General features: G+C 42.5%; 1 protein-coding gene across 2 annotated transcripts in view; it reads left to right on the top strand.

The window, feature by feature from the left end:
* The window catches only part of DNAJC13 (DnaJ heat shock protein family (Hsp40) member C13), a 121,263-nt gene extending 114,959 nt beyond the window's left edge, over positions 1-6,304 (top strand). For both annotated transcript variants that reach the window (XM_025376313.1, XM_025376314.1), the window contains one exon: positions 5,455-6,304. In XM_025376313.1, the coding sequence (XP_025232098.1) occupies positions 5,455-5,561 (107 nt within the window). In that variant the 3' untranslated portion in view covers positions 5,562-6,304. The remainder of the gene's footprint in view (positions 1-5,454) is intronic.
* Positions 6,305-23,312: the final 17,008 nt, after the last annotated feature.

Below are 23,312 nucleotides of genomic sequence, written 5' to 3'. Positions count from 1 at the left end.
TCTCCTGCCTCAGCTTCCCAAGTATTTGGGATGATAGGCATGCACCACCATGCCTGGCTAATTTTTGTATTTTTAGTAAAGGCTGGTCTCAAACTCCTGGCCTCAGGTGATCTGCCCACTTCGGCCTCCCAAAGTGTTGGGATTACAGGCTTGAGCCAGCACTTCCGCCCTTTTTTTTTTTTTTTTTTTGAGATGGAGTCTTGCTCTGTTGCCCAGGCTGGAGTGCTGCAGCATGATCTCAGCTCACTACAACCTTTGCCTCCTGGGTTCAAGCGATTCTCCTGCCTCAACCTCCCAAGTAGCTGGGATTACAGGTATGCACTACCATGCCTGGGTAATTTTTGTATTTTTAGTAGAGATGGGGTTTTACCATGTTGGCCAGGCTGGTCTCGGACTCCTGACCTCAAATGATCTACCCGCCTCATACTCCCAAAGTCCTGGGATTACCGGCGTGAGCCACTGCACCTGTTCAGCCTTATTTTTCTTAACTAAGAGTAAATTGGCCCTGAAGAATACTAGTATGTATATTATAAGCTTCTCTACAGGAAAGCTTGTTCTAATTCTTTTATTCTGTCTTATCTGTCATTCTTTGACTTGATGAAATAAAAAACATGTGTCTTTAACTTAGATTGTGAACCTTTAAAAGGTCTGTGGTTAGAATCCAGAAGAAATAGGGGTTTATCTTCAGAAACCTGGACTTCATTTGTTCCTCACCCCCATCCACATGCTCTAGTAACTATAGGGAAAAGGTGTAGGCAGTAAAAAGCTTCTTGCCTTTCCTTTTACTTGGATCTGTGGGGTGGCTTCTGAATGACATATGAAAAGTGGCTGTGAAGGGATTAGAAGAAGGTTAGGGAAAAAGAAAAGTTGGGGTATACAAATTTCTTCCCATCCCTGAGCCGGCTTAAGGGACAGCAAGTTCTGTACAGGCCTGGCCAAGTGGGGAGATGGTGTAAAACCCAACCAGGAAGGGACTTGGAGATAATGAGTCTTCCAGAAGGCCATTACTGAAGCCTGCAGACATGTCCATGTAGAACAGTCTGGACAAGCCATAAGCATTATTGGCCCCAGAATTGTGAAATTCTGGGCATGTTATCAATCTGGGATGCTCTTCTGTAGTGATGTTAGTTTTTTGAGATTTTTTCGTCAGCTCTAGTCTGTCCTATTTGAAAGGACCAACTTGCTGGCTACAGTGGCTTTTGTCTGTAATCCCAGGAATTTTGGAGGCCAAGGTGGGCAGACTGCTTGAGTCCGAGTTTCAGACCAGCGTAGGCAACACGGCAAGACCCCGTCTCTACAAAAAAATACAAAAATTTAGCCAGGCATGTTGGTGCATGCCTGTAGTCCCACCTACTTGGGAGGCTCTCTTGAGCCTAGGAGGCGGAAGTCGCAGTGAGCTGAGCTCGCACCACCACGCTCCAGCCTGGGCAACAGAGCAAGACCTTGTCTCAAAAAAATTAATTAATTAAATTACATTAAAAATGAACCAACTATTTCAAGAGTTAAAGCTGCTAACTCTTGCCGTCTGCCTGAAATTGTAGTATATAAGGTGCCAACCCTACATCTTCCTCTAATTGCAGATGATGTAGGCAGATTAAGAGATAAATTAGGTAAATTTACCACCAGTTGGATTGATGTGTGCTCATTGCTTGAGTTGCCAAATGTTTTTCGTGTTTGAGCTTTTCATTGATGTATTGTGTATCATGTGTTTGATAAAAGGGGCATGTAGTTCTAATAATAGTAAAATACCATGATGTGGAACTCCAGGAATTTATAGTGTTGTGTTGAACTGGGATTGCATTTAATTAAAATGTGCCCTGTGCTACTTCCAAACTTCAGAAGATACAGATTGTACCCCGCCCCTCTGTAATCATTGAAATCAAGGTTGCTGACTGGGCGCAGTAGCTCACGCCTGTAATCCCAGCACTTTAGGAGGCCGAGGCAGGCGGATCACGAGGTCAGGAGATCAAGACCATCCTGGCTAACACAGTGAAACCCCATCTCTACTAAAAATACAAAAAAATTAGCCGGGCGCAGTGGCGGATGCCTGTGGTCGCAGCTACTCGGGAGGCTGAGGCAGGAAAATGGCGTGAACCTGGGAGGCAGAGCTTGCAGTGAGCCGAGATGGCACCACTGCACTCCAGCCTGGGCGACAGAGCGAGAGGACTCTGTCTCGGGGAAAAAAAAAAAAAAAGAAGAAATCAAGGTTGCTGTGACAACACACATCACCAACCCTTTCTTCTAACTGATGTCTTTAGGTGAGTTTGGCAGGTTAGGTGAACTTTATTTAGGACATGGGGAAAGACAAAGGAGTGAATTACTACTTCGAAGTAAGATAAAAATGACCAAAACTATGTTGTCTTCTCTCTGGCGGCTGAGTAAATGTCATTCAGTCACATGCTCAAGATTTGGGGTAAAAATTTTAAAGTCCTAGCTAGGTAGGATTACTCAATGTTGAAAAATTGAAATGAGACTGCCTATTTCCATAGTTTCTCTAGCCTGGCATATTTTGTTTTATGACAAATGCTTATTTAAGTTTGCCTCAGTGGAATTTTTCCTGTGGATGCAGATAAATTGTGGTTACTCATTATCCAGGGCCCTTGATTACTTAGCCATTTGTTAGGTTCTAGAACAGCTTGGTGCTATCTCAGAGCCTCATAAAAAATAATTTCAGCAGTGAAAATCCTCAAATTACCTCACCTAGAAAATCAGTAGCAAAAGATGGAATAACAGGAAAAGGAACAGAAGCCAGGGCGAAGATGCTTTTAGGAGCCAGAATTGGAGATAACTTTTCACATATGTACTTCATCATGGTAGCCAATTCGGTTTTGTGGGATTCTCTGTAAATTTTCCATCTTTTCTCATTTCTCTGAAGGCCAACAGCCTTGTGCAAACTTGCCACATGCCCATTCCTGGCAGCCCCTGTTCTTCCAATCTTTCCCTGGAGAATACAACTGCTCTATTCCATGCAAGTGACCAAGCAGCACCTTTTAGCCCCAAGAAACCAGACACATCCTCAAGGAGAGGCCAGGGGCCTGGGGAGACCACCTCGGATTTCATTTGTAGAACTATCCAGGAATTGATTTTGATTTGCCTTTCCTAAAGAGGCAAATGATGGTACTAAAATTTGGTTTCTTCCAAGCCCATCATTTCACCATTTAGATTTTAGCTCAGAGGTTCCCACATTTTCTCAGTTCACAGTGCCCTTAGTAGCGCCCTTAGTAGTGCCCTTAGTAGCGCATCCATCCCCAAGCCAAAAGAAATACCTAATTAGCTTATGAAGCAATTGCAAGACAACTTGAAAGTAGTTGTTTGTATGGTAGTCAGCAGATGGCGCTGTGTTTCAAATTTAAAATAACCAGCAGTTAGCTGGATGATGTGGCAGGCACCTGTAGTCCACGTGGACAGGCCGAGTCCAGCTACTCAGTAGGCTGGGGTGGGAAGATCACTTGAGCCTAGGAGTTCGAGGCCTGGATAAGGGGGGCTCTTAAGGGAGTTGCTTGAGCCCAGGAGTTCAAGGCAACATAGACTGCCATCTGTTAAATACACACACACACACACACACACACACACACACACACACACGGGTGAAGGGAATAAATAAATATCCAGCAATGCCCCAGGGTGCCTCAGCACACAGTTTGAGAACTGCATCATTAATCCACTTTACACACACACACACACGGGTGAAGGGAATAAATAAATATCCAGCAATGCCCCAGGGTGCCTCAGCACACAGTTTGAGAACTGCATCATTAATCCACTTTCTAGATGTAGCATTCGTGGTTTGGTCTCGTAACCTACTATTTTGATGGGAACCAAGTTGAGCCCACAATCAGAATTGCTCAGAAACCACACAGTCTGGAGTGTTTGAGGTCTTACTGTTAAGGGTTACATCTTTGATGAGACCTACTGGATGGTTTTGCAGTAATGGTGCTGCAGCCTAAAGTTCAGAGAGTGACAGGTGGTGGGAAATGATCACAGGGTGCTGCTGCAGCTCTGAACTGTGTTGTTTAGAGGGTCTTTGTTGACCTGCTGGCCTTTTTCCTGAGCAGACGGTGAAAGGCCTGGCATCCTGATTGGCTCAAGGCAGGAGTTGATAGATGCAGGCTCCCACAGTACCTTAAAAAGGGGAAATATTTTTTGTAAGCTCTACAAGTACAAGGTTTTTATAAGTACAGCATTCCAAGTACCTGGGCACTCTGGTTGGCTTCAGTTACAGCTCACACAGGCTGAGTCATCTCTGCCCGTGTATCTGTGCAAGCCATTTCACATTCCATAGTACCAATACTTTTAAGGTCAAAAACAAGATGAATCTGAATGGTGGCCTTTTGTCCTCCACCAATCCCTGTTTCTACCTTCATCAAACTACTCTGCTGTTTGCGCTTCCTCACAACTTCCCTTGCTGCTTATATTTCTTTTTTCCCCTCAGGTGTCTCTCCTTCCCTTCTAACTGGCAGCAGCCCCCTTCACCTCAGGAGCGGGCTTTAGATCCGCTCTGCCAGGCAGCTTGCTAACTTCTGTGTAGCTCTCTGAAGCAGGTAGAGAAACGTTTTGCTAAATGCATGCCACTCCCACTGCCTTTCTAGTCTTAACCCTTCAATGTTCCTTAGTTGTTTGCCTTGTTTCCTACAATTTCAGCTAAAACTATTGCTCAGTATGCAGTATTACGCTACAGTGTCCCTTCCAAGTACTTGTTAGTTTGTACAGTGCTTCTGAGATGTAATTAAATGTTTATGCAATGTTTAAAATAAACTCTAGAGGGCTAAAGCCATTAATATGCCCATAGGACATATGGTAAATGCTGGCATATATGGCATTTTTGTGTAATAGAAACAGAATCAAGGGAGAAATATATGACTAAAACATCAATACCCTTTCACGTAGCATTCTTGTTTTAACCTATGATAGATGGATGTCCAGAGCCTTCCTTTTCTTTCTCAGAGTCCTTGGTGTAGCAACCCTTGTTCATTTGGTGTTACTTGTTATAATAGCATTTCTTTGCACCAAATGAAAATAGGTTAGTTTGAGTGTTGACAGAAGTGTTTATGTTGAATTTTGTCACATATGACTTTTGGATGGGCTGAGTGTAGTTTCTTTTGTCTGTTTCCATTTTTGTCCATTCAACATAGTTCTTTTCAGTGCTCGGAATTTTTTGAAAGATTGAAAATGAAAGATTCCCAAATGTAAGAAGGAAAAATTTTTCCATATTTCCACACCAGTGTTACTGTCCAGCATACATTTTGAAATGATTTCTAGTCTATAGTATAGGCAAACATGAAAAGGGTACTATGTAGCTGTTGATTAAGGTATGGATACACATTTAGGTAATTGAAATAGGTGATGAGTTTTGTGTGATGGAGAGCCTGAACAGGCTCTGACATTTTTATAAAGGTCAGTGTTTTCACTTCACTCTGCTCTCTAGAGGTGTGTGTTTTCCTTTCTCTCTTGCAGGACCTGGAGTTGCTGGCTACCTTACTGCAGGTACATCCACGTCGGTCATGTCTAACCTGCCACCTCCCGTAGACCATGAGGCAGGCGACCTTGGCTATCAGACTTGAAATATTCACGACAGACAAACGCTGAAAGGCCAGTGCCGAGTCCACATTCCTCCAGCTGATACGTTGAAGCAAACTCTTACTGCCTTTCTCCTGGTTTCATGACAGTGTTACTCCTTTTTCTATAAATATATTTTTAGGAAAAAAGTCAGTGATTCTAATTGTATCACATTATAAGAAAGCACTCTGTGGATAAACCTAAGTGGGTACACAAGAATTTTTTTTTCTTGGTGTATGTAAGCACATTTGTTCCTTTATATCTGTTTACAAAACTGTGAATCAAAAAGACAAAACTTTCTTCCTAGTTTTTGTAATTTTTTTTTGAATTAGCATGACTGTAGGGTTGAGCTACAGTCAACGAAAATTGGGCTAAGTCACTTTTCCCCAGGAAAGAATATTTCCCTCTCCTGCATCAAGTCTGCGTGGCCATCTTCCCCCCACCGTCCAAGACTATTAGGTTTTGTCCCAGCACTCCTCAGTGGCATCCTCAATCATTAACTTCTGAAAGTTCACAGTACACCTCAGTATGTATAACTGGCTTTACCAAATTGAATGAAGAGGAGCTTATGCAAAAAAATTTAAAAATGGATGTCAAGATGTTATGTAAGAGATTAGTGTAATTGTGAAATGTTCTATACACTATCAAATATATAAAGCTTTCTATATTGAATGTACATTATACAGATCATTCATATGTGTACATAAAATTTTAAAAATAAAGGGAATTGACTGCTTTGTTAATGAGATATATTTGTTCTAGTTTAATCTTTCCCTTTGAAGACCTCATATATCTTTATTTCTAAGACAGATGAAGTATTAAACAGACTTACTTTACATTCGTAACCATTCCTAACTTTAATATTGCAGCCACATCTAAGTCTCCAGACACAGCATCTCATTTATTTTTCATATAACACTCAGGAATGGGTCAGGCTGTTAATAATGTGTGATATTAATTCTGTTTTTAAGAAGAGAAAATTAAATAGCCAGAAGATTTTTCAAATAGCAAGTCTCAGCACATAGATTTTCTAGTGTGACCACAAATTACAAGAAAATATAAACATGGAGAATATAAACAAACAATTCTTAAAGAATGGGGAAATACCCACACTTCCAAGTTTCCTGTCAAAGCAAGAACCGAGTTTATTCCACAGTTGATGTGTAAGAACAGCCAAAATGGAAACTTACTCCTACTCCTATTCCAAATCACTAATTCAAACTTTTGCATGAAGTTTATCATCTCTCACAGATTATGAAATAATATGTTAATGGAAGTATTTTAATATGTAACTAGGGTTTTAGTTTCTAGACAATAGATGGCCATAAAAATGTTCACTGAAAGAAATTATAACAGCTAAATTGTGATTAGGTATTTAGGAGAGCCTAAATCAACATAGCAATTTTTTCTTTTAAATACTAAGAATATAAGTATTGTGAATACAATAAAGACCCATTAAAGTAGTCTGCAATCATTGATGTTTAGATGTCAATAATAGTTAACCTTTACTGAATATTTACTGTCTGCAAAGTATTGTATAACCTCATTTTATCCTCAGAACAAACCTGTGGGCCAGTTAATCCTCAGAACAAACCTATGGGCCTGGTACTGATATAATTCCCATCTTCCAGGTGAAGACCATGAGGTTCAGATAAGTAAAGCAGCTTACTAAAAGTCACACAACTAGTAAGTAACAGAGTAAGAAATCAAAACTCTTAATGTGACACTGAGGTGTGTATTCTGAGCCATTAAGACGACAGCAATGTCAGGCAAGGGTCTGTGATGGGGAAAGTTGAGTTTTGATCTTTGAGGGTGGGGGCTTTATCTGAGATTTAAGTATGAAGTCGTTTGCTCCAGTCCTGAGATACAAAAGTGAGACAGCTTGAGCAGGGTAACAGGAAAGTGTATATAGGACACCTGGAGGGGTGGGGGTTGTCTGGTATGGCTGGGGGATAAGGATCCAGAGAGAACCCAGCCTGAGACCCAGGGAGGAGCCAGCTGGACGGTGTCCAAAGTGCTGGGCTGACGCATTAACATCAAACCTAATAGTGATTCAGGAATGAGATCTGTGTTTTAAACAGCAGTGTGGAGTGATCACTTTGGTATGTTTGTTGAGGGGAGGGGCTGTTTAGAGGTAGCAAAACTCAGAGATACACTCTAGTAACCCACAGTCCATCTGAGGAGCAGTGCAGAGGCAGAAACTGGAAATGGGCAAGAGACCATGCTGGACCCTCGTCCGTCCACCGAGGATCATCTCCAGATGCTCAGCTCAAGAATCCCTTTCAGTCTAGAACTTCAGCAATTCTTCTCATGCTGAAATTGTTCATTATATGAAAATTGTGTAAATAAGCTTTATTAGGATTTTGGGAAGAGCACTTGGAAAAAATATTGCAGATAAACTTTCTCGCAACCTCCTCTGACTAGGAATTTAACTGCCTACTTGAGTTTCTGGGAATGCATGGCCCTCCTTTTACTGGCCAGCAGCAGTGTGACCAAGGAAGGCAGACTTTGTTTCCTTATCTACAAAATAAGGTTAATTCTGAGCCCATTCCTCAAAGGGGTGTTACGAGAATTAAATAGGCGTATTATGAGAAAAAAAAAATCAAAATAAGTCCCCTTGAAATAAGATAAAAACCAGTGGTTACGAGGAGTTGGATGGATGTGCTTTCTGTCCAATGAGTTATTAATCAGGTGTTCTTTTAAATGACTGAACTCCTTTTGCAATATGTAGTTTCATGGTCACGTGTGCTCATGCTACTTTTGTGATGGGACAGAGGAGGACAAGGACTTCAGGGAAGCTAGTTGTTTGGGAGTAAATGGTTGTATCTTCCCCCAAAATTCACAGGGTGAGGCCCTAACCCCCAGTGGTATTTGGAGATGGGGCCTCAGGGAGGTAATTAGTGTTAGATGAGGTCATGAAGGTGGAGCGCTCATAATGGGGATAATACCTTAGACACCAGAGAGCCCACCGGTACCTCTTCCCCTGACACCTGACATTCTGCATCAAGAGGTCACGTGAGCACACGGAGCCAAGTACAAGCCAAGAGAAGAGGCCTCAGAATGAAACCTAACTTGCTGGCACATTGATCTTAAACTTCCCAGCCTCCAGAACTGTGAAAAATAAATTTGTTGTTTAAGCCACCGGTCTATGGTATGTTGTTATGACAGTCCAAGCAGACTAATACATAGTGTTGGCTGGAGCACCAGTAACAAAGAAGAGAGTTTGCTCATAGATTAGTAGGACAGAGGGCTGGTTGGAGCCGGAGCCAGAGCCACCTGACTTGGTATAAATTCAACTCAAGCACCTTCAGAAACAACTGACAGCCTGTCCTGAAGCTGGGAAGGCAGACCCCCAAGGCTGGCCCACAGCACACACCAAAACTTGGAATGGGCACTAAGTTAGAACTGGGTGACTGCCTGGCTCCTCGGAGCGTTTCCAGTTTTGTTTTTGTTTTTCTTGTGTTGTTTGTTTTATTTATTTTTTTTTTTTGAGTACATGTTAAGTTTTGAGTATCCAGGTTATATCAGAATCACTCCTGGATGCCCAAGGTATTGATTCCATCCTCATATTAACCCCAAATGTTTGTGTGGATTTTGGTTGAAGTCAGTGTTTTACCCATTATCTTGTGTCACCCGGTCTGTTTAAATCAGGGCAGGAGAACAGAAGTAAGGTATCCTGGAGCTGGTATGGACCGAGTTGGGGCCACCTGGACTGTGGTTCTGGCCTTCACCAAGTGACCTTGGAGCTGTCACCAATAAGTGGGGGTCATTAATGTCTCCCTCGTGGGGATGTTCGGGAGATCAGGAATAATAGATGTAAACACCTAATAGGGTGTCAGCCTTGTAGACAGAGCGTCTAGGAATGAGGAGCTGGGCGCGGTGAGGTTGTGTCAAGGAAGAACACTGGCTTGTCAGGCAGATTCTACCCTGCTTAGGTTTCTGACATTGGGCATTCATTTTGTCTATAAAATGCCTGTTTGACCTGGTCAGGAAATCTTACTTTGGTGTTAAGAATCTGTTGAAATATGTATAAACCCTTTATGCAAAAATGCCCAAAAGCACATATTTTTAAAATACCCGAAAACTCAGTCCCACTGTCACCCCAGTTAAAAACCTCAGAACTAGATCACTTCTCAGAATTATTGTTTCCCATAGATGACTTTCTGTGAAATAAATTCTTTAACTCCTCCATTGTAGTGGAAACTTCAGGCATTTCTCCTGGTCATCAGTGCTTTCCTATTACTAGTTGTTACTACATGTGTTGTTTAATATGTCATTTAGCATTTAAAGCAAAGAACTTCACATCTGGATTATTGACCACTAATTTCCAAACTTAGGGAGTAAAAGGTGGGCGAGGCTACTGTGGGTTCCAGAGTCCCATGAATACAGCAAATAGGGTGGCCAGTTTAAAACATTTGTTTTGCCGGGCGCGGTGGCTCAAGCCTGTAATCCCAGCACTTTGGGAGGCCGAGACAGGCGGATCATGAGGTCAGGAGATCGAGACCATCCTGGCTAACGTGGTGAAACCCCGTCTCTACTAAAAAATACAAAAAACTAGCCGGGCGATTTGGCAGGCACCTGTAGTCCCAGCTACTCAGGAGGCTGAGGTAGGAGAATGGCGTAAACCCGGGAGGTGGAGCTTGCAGTGAGCTGAGATCCGGCCACTACACTCCAGCCCAGGCGACAGAGCAAGACTCCGTCTCAAAAATAAAAATAAAACGTTTGTTTTGCCATCAAGCTTATGAAAGAAGATGTGTACATTTCCATCATTTTTACAAATCCCCAATTTAGGGAAATAACTTTGTAAGAGAAGAGAAAGGCCCAGAGCTGTTAATGAAAACTCTGTTATTTACACAAATAAGAATGTTTCATGCTTAAATTTTTTAACATTGAAAAGAATATGGTTTATATACAAGTTATGCAGTTATCCTGTATGAAGAGTTTTCAGCTATTGTCCAATGGCAGTAGATAAACCTAAGGTCTACAGAGAACATTGGCTTCGTTCCCTGGACCCTAACCAATGCCTGTGAGCAGGAAAAGAGGAACTCATGCCCTCAGTCTCTATTTCAGGGAAAAGTTTACGAAGATGTGGCATGAGTCAATGAAAGAATGAGTCATTTGTCTTCAAAAGGAAAGGTCATATGGAAGTAATTCTACAAATATTTAGCTATGCATAAGTTCAGGAAAGTCACTGGAGTTACTTAAGCTCAAACCCCAATCTCACATTTTAGTATTTTACACGACTCAAAATAGCCCTTCGTATGTATCTATCAGGTCTCCCAGCATTCCAAGGCAGGAAATGGAACATTTTTCCCAGCTTTAAATGTAAGAGCTGACCTGAGGACAATCTTGTCAACACTAAAATGATCAAGGTGAGTTCAGAGTATCTAAGCAAATCTAGAGTTTGGAGCAGAAAACTTTATCAAGTGATGCACAGCTGGATGATCCCACACCCTTCCTGTGGCAGGGTCTTTCCTAAAGCGACAGCACTGCGGAGAGCCTTCGAAGGCAGCCCTTAGTGTGAATGCTGACAGGTGTTTACCTCCAGGTATAGCAGTAGAAGCACAAAAGAGGCCAAAACAGGAAGAAAAAAGGAAATCTGGAGGACACTAGGAAGAAGAAAGCATTGGAAAAGAAAGCTGTCTAACTATACCCTCAGAGATAAGCATTGCATCTACAAAACAATAGGATGCCACTTCGAAAAATTTTTCCCACAGAAAATCAGGTCTTAAAATTTTTTTAAATAAAAATAGAAGAAAAACAATAGAAGACATTGACAGAGAACGTTGAGGAAATCTTGTTAAGCAGAGTAAGATGGAAAAATAGACAAAAGAGACCCAGTTCAGGGAGCCCATTATCCAAAAAACTTAGATCCCAAAAGAAATTCTAGTTTTTGGCCGGGCGCAGTGGCTCACCCTGTAATCCCAGAACTTTGGGAGGCCAAGGCGGGCAGATCATGAGGTCAGGAGATTGAGACCATCCTGCCTAACACAGTGAAACCCCGTCTCTACTAAAAATACGAAAACGTTAGCCAGGCATGGTGGCGGGCGCCTGTGGTCCCAGCTACTCGGGAGGCTGAGGCAGGAGAATGGCATGAACCCAGGAGGCAGAGCTTGCAGTGAGCTGAGATTGTGCCACTGCACTCCAGCCTGGGCGACAGAGAGACCCCCTCTCAAAAAAAAAAAAAAAAAACAACTAGTTTTGAAAAGGGGCTGAGAACAAAATAAAAAATACAAGCCCTTTCCCAGTAAGGAAGACTATGCCACTGAGGAGGCCAAGGGAACTTGTCCTTCACCCTCTGAAGGTTTGCTGAAAAATCAACTTGCAAAACACAGATTAATTGGAGAAAAGGCATACACATTTATTTAATGAGTATACACAGGAGCCTTCAGAATGAAAGCCCAAAGATCCTGGGGATATTGTTCACTTTGATGCTTAGGTTCAACAAAGTATTGACAGCCATACTTTGGCCGTGTTTATGATTGGACAAAAGGGTAAGATCAAATGCTAAGGGACTGCGTGGGGAAACCCAGTAAGGTCTGTTTAGACTCGGCCTATCTGAGCACGCAGTCCTCCCTTCTGGGTATGGGGTAGGTCCTTCTCTGGAATAGGGGTCCTCTGACCCGTAGTCAAACAAGGTAAGTCAGATAATTTTTATGGCCAGTTTTTACATAGAAAGGTGGAGGGAAAGGGTAATAATTCTAGGTTTTATGGCTGACTGGGAAAAAGGGGTTCTGGTTTCTGACCCACCTTGGGGAAGAGAGATTCTAGTTTCCGTGGCTAGCCTTGGGGGAGAATGGAACTGAGCGACAGGAGGTTAGAAGAGGGTAGAAGAAAGTCAGAAAAACTTCTGGTTCTGAGGCTGCTTCTGAGGCCTTCATTTTGGGGTTTGTTTTATGAGTCCCAGTGTCAGAGGTGTTTGAACCAGAGTGATTCCACCTTGAACAGGGGCTGGGTGACATAAGGTTGAGACCTGCTGGGCTGCATCTCCAGGTTAGGCATTCTCAGGCACAGGATGAGACAGGAGGACAACAGGACCGGTATCACAGATACAGGTCATAAAGACCCTGCTAATAAACAGGATGTGGTAAAGAAGCTGCCAAAACCCACCAAAACTAAGATGGCAATGAAAGTGACCTCTGGTGGTCCTCACTGCTCATTATACACCAATTATAATATATTAGCATGGCAAATTATTCCCACCAGCACCATGACAGTTTACAAATGCCATGGCAACATCCAGAAGTTACTCTATTTAGTCTAAAAAGGAAATTTTCTGGAAAACTCATGAATAATCCACCCCTTGTTTAGCATATGATCATGAAATAACCATAAAAATAGCTGGCCAAGCACGGTGGCTCATTCCTGTAATTCCAGTACTTTGGGAGGCTGAGACGGGTGGATCACGAGGTCAGGAGTTCAAGACCAGCCTGGCCAAGATGGCAAAACCCCGTCTCTACTAAAAATACAAACAAAAATTAGCTGAGTGTGGTGGTGTGCACCTGTAATCCCTACTACTCGGAAGGCTGAGGCAGGAGGATCACTTGAACCCAGGCAGTAGAGGTTGCAGTGAGCCAAGATCATGCCACTGCACTCCAGCCTGGGCGACAGAGCAAGACTACATCTTAAAAAAAAAAAAAAAAAAAAATAGCCAACCAAACCAGCAGCTCTCAGGGCTACTCTGTCTATGGAGTAGCCATTCTTTTGTTTCTTCTTTAATAAACTAGCTTTCACTTTATGGACTTATCCTGAATTATTTCTTGTATGAGATCCAAGAACCCTTTCTTGGGGTCTGGATTGTGACCTCTTTCCAGTAACACCAACACCACCGAATGCCAGCCCAGTAGATGAAAATCAACCCTTACAAATGCACATAATTGTGAAATTTTACCATATGAAAACAAAGATGCTATAACCCTCCAGGGTGTGGCAGGAGAAGAGGAAACGTTTCTGAGAAAAGAACAAGAATCAGAATAGCACTGGATTGCTCAATAACAGTGAAAGAAGACAAGGGAGTGATGCCTTCAAAAAGCTCAACCCAGGATTCTATAGCCACTGAAACTATTGATTAAGTGAGGGGACAGAATTAAGAAATTTTGACACACACGAGGTCTCAAATTTACCTCCCATTCTTTTGTAAAAAGTTACAGAAAGAAGTTCTGTACTAAAGAAGGGGGTACCCAAAAGAGTGTGGGGGCCAAAGTGTAAACTTGCCCGTCACCCTCTGAAGGTTCACTGAAAATCAACTGACATAAGGCAGATGAATAGGAGAAAAAGCATGCAAAGTTATTAACGTGTACCTGTGGTCCCAGCTACTCGGGAAGCTGAGGTGGAGGATCACCTGAGCCTGCATGTTGAGGCTGCAGGGAGCCATGATCATGCCACTCTACTCCAGCCTGGGCAGCAGGCAAGACTTGGTCTTGAAAAAAAAAAACAGCTTTACAGGATACGTCAAAGAAGTATATTTGGGGGTGAAATATTTTGGTTTTCTTCAAACGAATGGTGGAATTCTTCAAATGGTATTGAAAAGACATTTCAAATTAAGACAACAGCTTGCAGCTGACTTAGACAACTACCCATCCAGATGGAACAGGTTAGAGGCTCTGGGAACAAATTCTTGAAGAAGATGAAATCGATAGGCAATATATGTATTTGAACATATTGAGAGAAGAAAGAAGATTGACATACCTGGGAGAAGAGTTTAGAATAGTTGGGCAGCAAAATAATCATAGCACAATGTAACTGTGATAGGTCTGTTGCTCTATGTGTACAGCAAGTCAACACTCTGAGACGTCGGGTTGCCGCAGACAAAGAGGTTTAATCATAGGGCCACCGAATGACGAGACGGGAGGATGCCTCAGATCCATTTTCCAAAGGAGTTGGGGCTGAGAACTTTAAGGGTTTCTGAGTAGGCCGAAGCGTGCAAATTGTTGATTGGTAAAAGGGTGCCGGGTGAAGTCATGGGATAGGGGGATGAAGAAACTATATAATGCTGATTCTGTTCCTCTGTGGGGGTCTTATGTACTGTGAAAGCAAAATACATCTTGGGACCCCAAAATCACTAGACCAAAGGGAAAAGTCAAGCTGGGAACCGTGTAGGCAAACCTGCCTCCCATTCTATTCCTAACAAAGATAGCTACAAAGATAAAAAGCAACATACTTCCCTCACAATTTGCCCACAGGGAAATTCCTTGTGGACAAAGGACTGACAGACCTCAAAGTCATCCCTCTGCTCCTGTGGGAAAAATGCATCTCTGATTGCCTCCTTTGCCTCATTGTTTTACTAAGCCAGACTAAGGTATAAGTGACTATTCCTATAAATTGTGTACTCAATAAAAGGCTAATCAGAAACCCTCCAAAAATGTAAGCATTTGTCCTTTACCTATGACATGAATCCCCCTCCTTCCCCACTTTGAGTTGTCCCGCCTTTCTGGACTGAACCAGTATACATCTTACATATATTGATGTCTCATGTCTCCCTAAAATGTATAAAACAAAACTGTGCCCCAACTGCCTTGGGCACATGGCATCATGACCTCCTGAGGCTGTGTCACAGGGGTGTCCTTAGCCTTGACAAAATAAGCTTCCTAAATTGATTGAGACTTGTCCCAGATACTCTTTGGTTTACACTACTATGATTATTTTGCTTCCCAACTCTTCTAAACTCTTCTCTCAGGCACATCAGTCACCTTTCTCTCAATGTGTTAAAATACATATGTTGCCTATCAATTTCACCTTCTTGAGGAATTTGTTCCCAGAGCCTCTGACCTGCTCTAGTCTGAATGGGTAGCTCTCTAAGTGAGCTGCAAACTGTTGGCTGTTTCACTGGAATTCAAAACCTTAAAAACATCTTAAGCAATTCTTAAAAGCTTTATTATTCTAATGTGAGATCCTGTCTATAGGAACAATATGCATGCAAATGGATCTAGCGCTAGGAGACCGGTCAGCAACAAGGAAGTAGGCAAAAGTGCAGCCTAATTAATGCTTAATTATATTTCTGCTCAGAACCCAGCATGCAATTCTCGTCAACCTTGTGGGGACAGCTTCACATATGACATAGTATGGTAAGGTTCTGACTGGTACTTACATAACTATAGTATCAATGTGATTATATTAGGAGGATGAAAAAAGACGGAGTATATGTGAGAAAATAAATACTTTTAGTGGGGAGAGAAGATAAACAGTTGAATTCTCATCTTCTAAACTGAGAAATCAATAGATGACTAGACTACATATGACAGTAATGTTTTATCGAGGTCCAATTCTCGTGCCAATATTGTTAGGTGACATAATATCTGCAGCTAACTCTCAGTTCAGAAACAGGAGAAAGCAAGTGTGAATCTAGATAAGGATATATAGGTGTTCTCTATATTCTGCCTCTAACTGAAGGTTTAAGTAAAATAAACCATTGAGAGGTGAGAGTATTATAACTGTACTATTTCAAGACATGGAAGTAGATCTCCATGCTTATCAGTTAAATTGTTTTGTTTATTTATTTTATTTTGAGGTGGGGTCTCATTATGTTATGCAGACTGGGCTCAAGCAATTCTTCCACCTCAGCCTCCTGAGTAGCTGGGACTGTTAACAGAAAAGGGGTTTTGTCTCAGGGTCCAAGAGCGGGTTCTTAGATCTTGCATGGGAAAGGGTTCAGGGCCAGTCACATAGTAAAGTTAAAATAGTTTCTTAGAAACTACTCCATTACAGAGTAGGGTGTCCTCAGAAAGCAAGAGGAAGAATGCCCCTACCTTAACCCATTTATGCCTCAGGTTGCAATTTTTTGAATTTTTGCAATCAGACATTGGCGATGACCTTGAGAGCAGTAGGATACAAATAACTCTTGCATGCTTAGCCTTCCAATAATGAAACACTAGGTATAAATGGATTTAAACAAGAATGCTTGCTTATATAGGATATTAGGCCTATAGCGCAGTTTATTATAAAGGCTTGTGACAGGCTGTTACTATGGTTATTCTCTTGTGTAACTTCTGATGTTGGCAAGAATTTACGAGTGTACTATTATCTTTAGAGGAAAACCTACTTTTTAAAATAAGAATGGCTTTTTCCACTAACTTGTTTCCTCAACCATAAACATCTTGTGATCAAGAGTGCCTAAATTCCTTGGAATGTAATGCAGCAGCTCTTGCTGTATCCAGCCTTTTTTCAAGATGAGTCACTCTGGTTGGGATGCCTCTGACAGGACTATAGGCACCCAGCTATATTAAATGTTTGTAAGTAGTTGTTTATGGGAATGAGAAATTAGCATGTTGGGATGGTGACAGGAAGAACCGCTGATGGTTTTCATAACTAGCTTTGGACAGTAATTTGATGGTTGAACTCTGAAATGTATACCTTTGATTAAAAATAAAAACTAAACTATAAAAAAAGGAGAAATTAAAAATCAGTAAAACCAAAACAAAGATTAGCAGCTTTTGTGGTAAATATAACTGGAAAAAAAAGGCAACATTCAATGGCTTAAAAAAAATTCAGAAATAATTTTTTTCCCAATTGAATGTTTCCTTTTCCAAAATTACCTATGGCCTGCCTCACCCCCATCCTGTGCCTACAAAGACCCCAGACTCAGTTGGTAGAGGAGAGAGAGGTGGCTTGATTTTAGTGAGATGGCTTCACTTCAGTGAGGCTGCTTGATATCAGAGACAGCCTGACTTCAGGGAAGAGCTGGTCAGACTTTGGGGAAGAGATGCTGGACTTGAGGGGAAGACTACCTGCCCATCCCATCCCCTCTTCAGCTCCCCTTCTTTGCTGAGAGCCACTTCCATCTCTTAATAAAATCCTCTGCCTTCACCATCCTTCAAGTATTCGTGCAAATTCATTCTTCTTGGACACTGGACAAGAGCTTGGGACCCACCAAACTGCAGGGACCCACAAAAAGGCTGGCACATCAGTGGAGGAAGTAGACTGCCAAGGTCAACGGGTCTATGTTGATCAGCCTGAGAACCAGCAGCCATGACCACACGTGAAAGCAGGCTGTGAAAGGAGCTCATTTGCTTCTCTGGAGAAGGGGAGCTTACTTTTCCACACAGGGACCATCCACATCTGATGAGCAGGCCATCCCTCCAGACTTACATCACGGCTGAGTTCCTTAACAGTAGAAAGTTCGTTTGGCCTTTTTGTGGACAGAGATGGGAGTTACAGTGGTCTCAACTGAATGAAATGCAGCAAGTAAGCCCTTCCGGGACCATTTCCCCTGAAGCCAAAAACATTATGAACAATTTTCCAGAGGGTAGCTTGGAAAAGAATAATGATTACCATTTTGATTTTTTTTTTTTTTTTTCTTTGAGAGAGGATCTCACTCCTGTCACCTAGGCTGGAGTGCAGTGATGTGATCACAGCTCACTGCAGCCTTGACTTCCCAGGCTCAGATGATCCTCCCACTGCAGCCTCCCGAGTAGCTGGGACTACAGGCATGTGCCACACCTGGCTAATTTTTTATATTTTTAGTAGACACAGGGTTTCACCATGTTGCCCAGGCTGGTCTTGAACTCCTGGGCTCAAGCGATCTGCCTGCCTCGGCCTCCTAAAGTGCTGGGATTACAGGTGTGAGCCACTGCACCCAACCGAGTTTTGAATTTTATAAAAAATGTTTTCTCCATTTCCTGTGACAAGTTCATTCTGAATCCCACTGAGTTGGGACGAGTCTTTGGCTCATAAATCAACTATGTAATCTTAAGAGATTTGAATTCACATACACTTCAATTCCTATGTATTGCTATGTATTGGAGTCAACATTTTTGGCAGTCAGAAAACCTAACCACCTTGCACAAATACCAATTTTCCTTCAAATGATCTTTAGTAATATCTATATTACAGGATCTTTGGTAAACTAGAAGCACTTAGCAATTCCTTTTCATGCTAGGTTTGGGTTTTATTTTACTTTTTCTTTAATACAGGAGATGGAGTACAGTCAACTTTGCCCTTGCCGGTAGAGGGCAGCCACCCCATGCAAGGAGGCAAGGGGCCAACTGAGCTCTTAACACACGGCCGTTCATGGACAGCAGAACTAAAGGAGCATTGTAACACCCACTCCAGGGCCTTGAGGTCGCAGGCAGTCCCCCACAACCCAGGCACCGCTGCACGGAGCTTTCTCCCGCTGTTGTCTGGAGTGGCCAGCTGGGACCTGCACTCGCTCACTTGCACCTGGTCTGGCTGTGGGCCCCACCCAGAGCTTGTTCCTGAGTCATTGCCCGGAGTGGTCAGTCAGGTCCCCACACTTGCTCACTCACATGCTCCCTCCTGCAAGGGGTTGAGCGTGGCGGGAGGAGTAAACTTTCACCCTTGTCACAAGTTCAAAGAAGGGGCTGAGAACAATTCTGCACTATTGCCATGCCAGTGCTATGAGCGTTGTACTTGACTCTCACATCTCTCTTACCACACTACTTCTAATCTATTGTGTTCTGTTACTTCTACATCTTCAATATCTCTAACAATCTATGTCCAGTACACCTACTGTCGTGTGGGCCTCTAACATGTCTTCCATGGGTCAAAGCAACAGGATCCTGACTGGTCTTCCTGCTTCTGATACAGGCTGAATCCAACCCCTTCTTCGTGGAGTAGTATTTCTACTGCCCATCAGTGACTCCACTGCTCTTAGGACCAAGTCCCATGCCTCATCTTGGACTGTGAGGCCCTTTGTGATCTGGCCCCTTCTTTGTCTGGCGTCATCTCTCCATAACAGGAAACAATAACATTTACCAATTGACATTAAGAAAACCACAGGTTGTGTCTGAGTCTGTGCTGTGTGGGCTGGTTTCCAAAGTTACAATGAGTAATCTCAGTTCCAGGCCAGTCTTCCCTGACCTCAAAATATTTCAAAGTTGACCCTAGTCCATCTCCTGTATTAAAGGCCTCCAGAAGGCCAGATTCTCAGCCATTTGGGGCTGGGACCGGAGTTCCCAAATAAAGAGAAATGCCACCTATTGTCTTTTCCTACTTCTTGCTTCAAGGTTCTTTCGTTAAAGTTGCTTCAGACTCATCTTGCACACTGTCCTCAGTGGCAATGGCTCTTAAATAAAACAGAACTTGCAAATGTTTCTCTTTTGTTTTCTATGTAAAAACCAGCTTATTTTCTAAGTTGTATGGTTGACAAAAATCCTGCCCTGTCTAGTAGGAAAGGGTGGGGTTATTAGATTAAGTAAATTGTCAGTTGAATGAACTATCTACCTCCTTAGGACAAAGACACCAGGGGCCTTATCACATGTGCATCCTCCACAGGCATCCGTAAGGACTCCTTGAATTGTTCAGAATTTCACGTGTCCTCTGTCTCCTCTAAAATTAATCTGGTTTCTTTCAAGTCCAATTGATCTAGTGTTGTGTTGCTTCAACTAGATATGAATAAGAAATCCTTTTGATTTGATACACTCTGAAGTGTATCGAGAGCAAAGACACCACTGAACAGGAAGGAAGGATTTTAAGCCCCTCAGCCTACGTGCTCCACATCTGGGAAAACATTACACTGTGAGTGGCTGTTTCTTCCTCATTTCTTTTCTTCTAGATTTTTTTTGTCTGTCTCAAACTTTGCCAGCAAAAGAAAGGTTAAAAATAGAATAAAGAAAATTCCCTTAGCATGTGAAGATTACAACATATTATGGATTTGCCTGTTAAATTATTTATTCCTTTAAGATTAAATGAGTCCAGCTGTCTTAGAGGGCTGGAAGAAGACCTCTTGCAGAACGGTTTCAAGTGGATTTAGAATTTAGAATCTGACCTCAACCAGTGGAGGAGGTAGACTGCCAAGGTCAACAGATCTGTATTGATCAGCCTGAGAACCAGCAGCCATGACCACACGTGAGAGCAGGCTGTGAAAGGAGCTCATTTGCTCCTCTCAAGAAGGGGAGGTTATTCTTCCACACAGGGGCCATCCACATCTGATGAGCAGGCCATCCCTCCAGCCTTACATCATGGCTGAGTTCCTTAATAACAGAAAGTTTGTTTGGCATTTTGTGGACAGAGATAGGAATTATGATGGTCTAAACTGAATGAAATGCAGCAGGTAAGCCCTTTCAGGACCATTTCCCCTGAAGCCAACAACTGTATTCTGAACAATTTTCCAGAGGGTAGCTTGGGAAAGAATAATGATAACCATTTTGAATTTTTTCTTTTTTTTGGAGACAGGATCTCACTCCTATCACCCAGGCTGGAGGGCAGTGATGTGATCCCATGTGGCTCACTGCAGCCTCGACTTCCAAGGCTCAGGTGATCCTCCCACCACAGCCTCTTGAGTAGGTGGGACTACAGGTATGTGTCACCATGCCTGGCTAATTGTTTATGTTTTTAGCAGCTCCAGGGTTTCCCCATGTTGCACAGGCTGGGCTTGAACTCTTGGGCTCAAGCGATCTGCCCGTGTCAGCCTCCTGAAGTGCTGGGATTACAGCTGTGAGCCATCATGCCCAGTCCAGTTTTGAATTGTATAAAAAATGTTTTTTCCATTTCTCATAAGAAGATCATTCTGAATCCCACTGAGCGGGGAAGAGTCTTTGGCTCATAAATCAACTATGTAATCTTAAGAGATTGGAGTTCACATACACTTCAATTCCTATGTATTGCTATGTATTGGAACCAACCTTTTTTGGCAGTCAGAAACCTAACCACCCTGCAGAAATAACAGTTTTCCCTCAGATGATCTTTATTTTTATTTATTTATTTATTTTTGGATGGAGTCTCGCTCTGTTGCCAGGCTGGAGTGCAGTGGCATGATCTCGGCTCACTGCAACCTCTGCCTCCTGGGTTCAAACGATTCTCCTGCCTCAGCCTCCCAAGTCGCTGGGATTACAATATCACAGGATTGTTGGTAAACTAGAAACACTTAGCAATTCCTTTTCATGCTAGGTTTTTTTCTTTCCTTAAATACAGGAGATGGACTAGAGTCAACTTTTTCCTTCACCAAACAAGATATATAAAATCACTATTGTGAATGGAAAATAAATTCCGGGACCCCCAAATCACTAAACCAAATGGAAAAGTCCAGCTGAGACTTTTGCTTAGGGCAAATCTGCCTCCCATTCTATTCCTTAAAAAGATAGCTACTAAGATGAAAAAGCTATATACCTCCCTCACAATGTGTCCACAGGAAAATTCCTTGTGGACAAAGGACAGACAGAATTCCAAGTCATCCCTCTGCTTTTTGAGATAAGTGCATATCTGATTGCTTACTTTGGAAAGGCTAACCAGAAACTCAAAAGAATGCAACCGTTTGTTTCTTATCTATTTATAACCTGGAAGTCCCCTCCCCACTTCAAGTTGTCCCGCCTTTCCAGACTGAACCAATGTACATCTTACATATATTGATTGATGTCTCATGTCCCCCTAAAATGTATAAAACCAAACTGTGCCCCAACCACCTTGGGCACATGTCGTCAGGACCTCCTGAGGCTGTGTCACAGGCATGTCCTTAACCTTGGCAAAAAAACAAACAAACGACAGCAACAACATAAAACAACTTTCTAAATTGACTGAGACCGGTCTCAGATATTTGGGGTTCATACTATGCTCCCTTAATTACCACAGTGGACAATTGTTTGTGGCTGCTCTGCATCCATCTCTATTTCTAATAATGTCCCAAGTCTTTTTCTCCCCACTGAGTGTGAGTTTGGTGAGAGGGAGACCTCTGAAACCGTGAGGACCAAGGGGCAAGAGCTGAGTGGCCCAACACAGTAGCCACTGGCCACACACGACTACTGAGCACTGAAATCGGGCTAATGTGATTGAATTTTTTAAAAATTATTTATTTATTTTGAGAAAAGGTCTGGCCCTGTCGCCCAGGCTAGAGTGCAGTGGCACTATCTCAGCTCATGCATCCTCTGCCGCCTGGGCTCAGGTGATCTTCTCACCGCAGCCTCCTGAGTAGCTGGGACTACAGGCGTGTGGAACCATGCCCGGCTTATTTTTGTATTTTTTGTAGAGATGGGGTTTGGCCATGTTGCCCAGGCTGGTCTCAAATTCCTAGGCTCAGGTGATCCGCCCACCTTGGCCTCCCAAAGTGCTGGGATTATAGGCGTAAGCCACTGCACTTGGCCCTGAATTTTTTACTTAACTTTAAATGAATTATTTAAATTTAAAAACTGAGTTCAGGTATTTGAAAACTGTTAAGTATGTTTAGAACAAGTTGGGCATGTGAACCTACTTTTTTAACCATAAATTTTATGAAGCTCACTTATATACAGTTAACTTTTTCCAGATCAAGTATTTCCACTGAAAATTTAGCTTCCAAGTTGTGCTATAAATATAAAATATATTGGGATTTTGGGGCAAAAGTGTAAAATAGCTTACTGATAATTTTTTATATTGATTACATGTTGAAATAATATTTGGATATATTAGGTTAAATATATTAAAATTAATTTCATTTTTTAAAAAATGTGGCACTGTAAAATTTTAAATTACATATCTGGCTTACCTTATATTTCTATTGGTAGCACTGGAAGAGCTCTCCTCTTCCCGGACAGCCCAGAGGGCAGGCCTGTAGCCTGAGCTTGGTCAACCGTGAGCGCCTCAGAGCCAAAGCAAGGCAAGGGCAGAGCGATCTGGTGGACAAGGTCAGATGGAGGTCACCAATGCAGGGGTGTCTCTCCCATCCGCCAGGTCAGGCTGCTCTGGTCCCAGCTGCAAAGACCTGCTTCCTTCTCTGCCTGTGTCTTGGCGGGATCTTCCAGACTTTCATAGCCCTCCCTTCCTATACTCATGCAACAGATTTTTTTGCTCACATTAGCCAGTTTTTTCCTAGTGTTTGCAACCAAGAATGC

Source organism: Theropithecus gelada, chromosome 2 (genome assembly GCF_003255815.1).
Source record: "Theropithecus gelada isolate Dixy chromosome 2, Tgel_1.0, whole genome shotgun sequence".
NCBI classification, from domain to species: Eukaryota; Metazoa; Chordata; class Mammalia; order Primates; family Cercopithecidae; genus Theropithecus; species Theropithecus gelada.
Note: the sequence above shows the minus strand (reverse complement) of the source record. Positions and strands in the feature narration are given on the sequence as shown.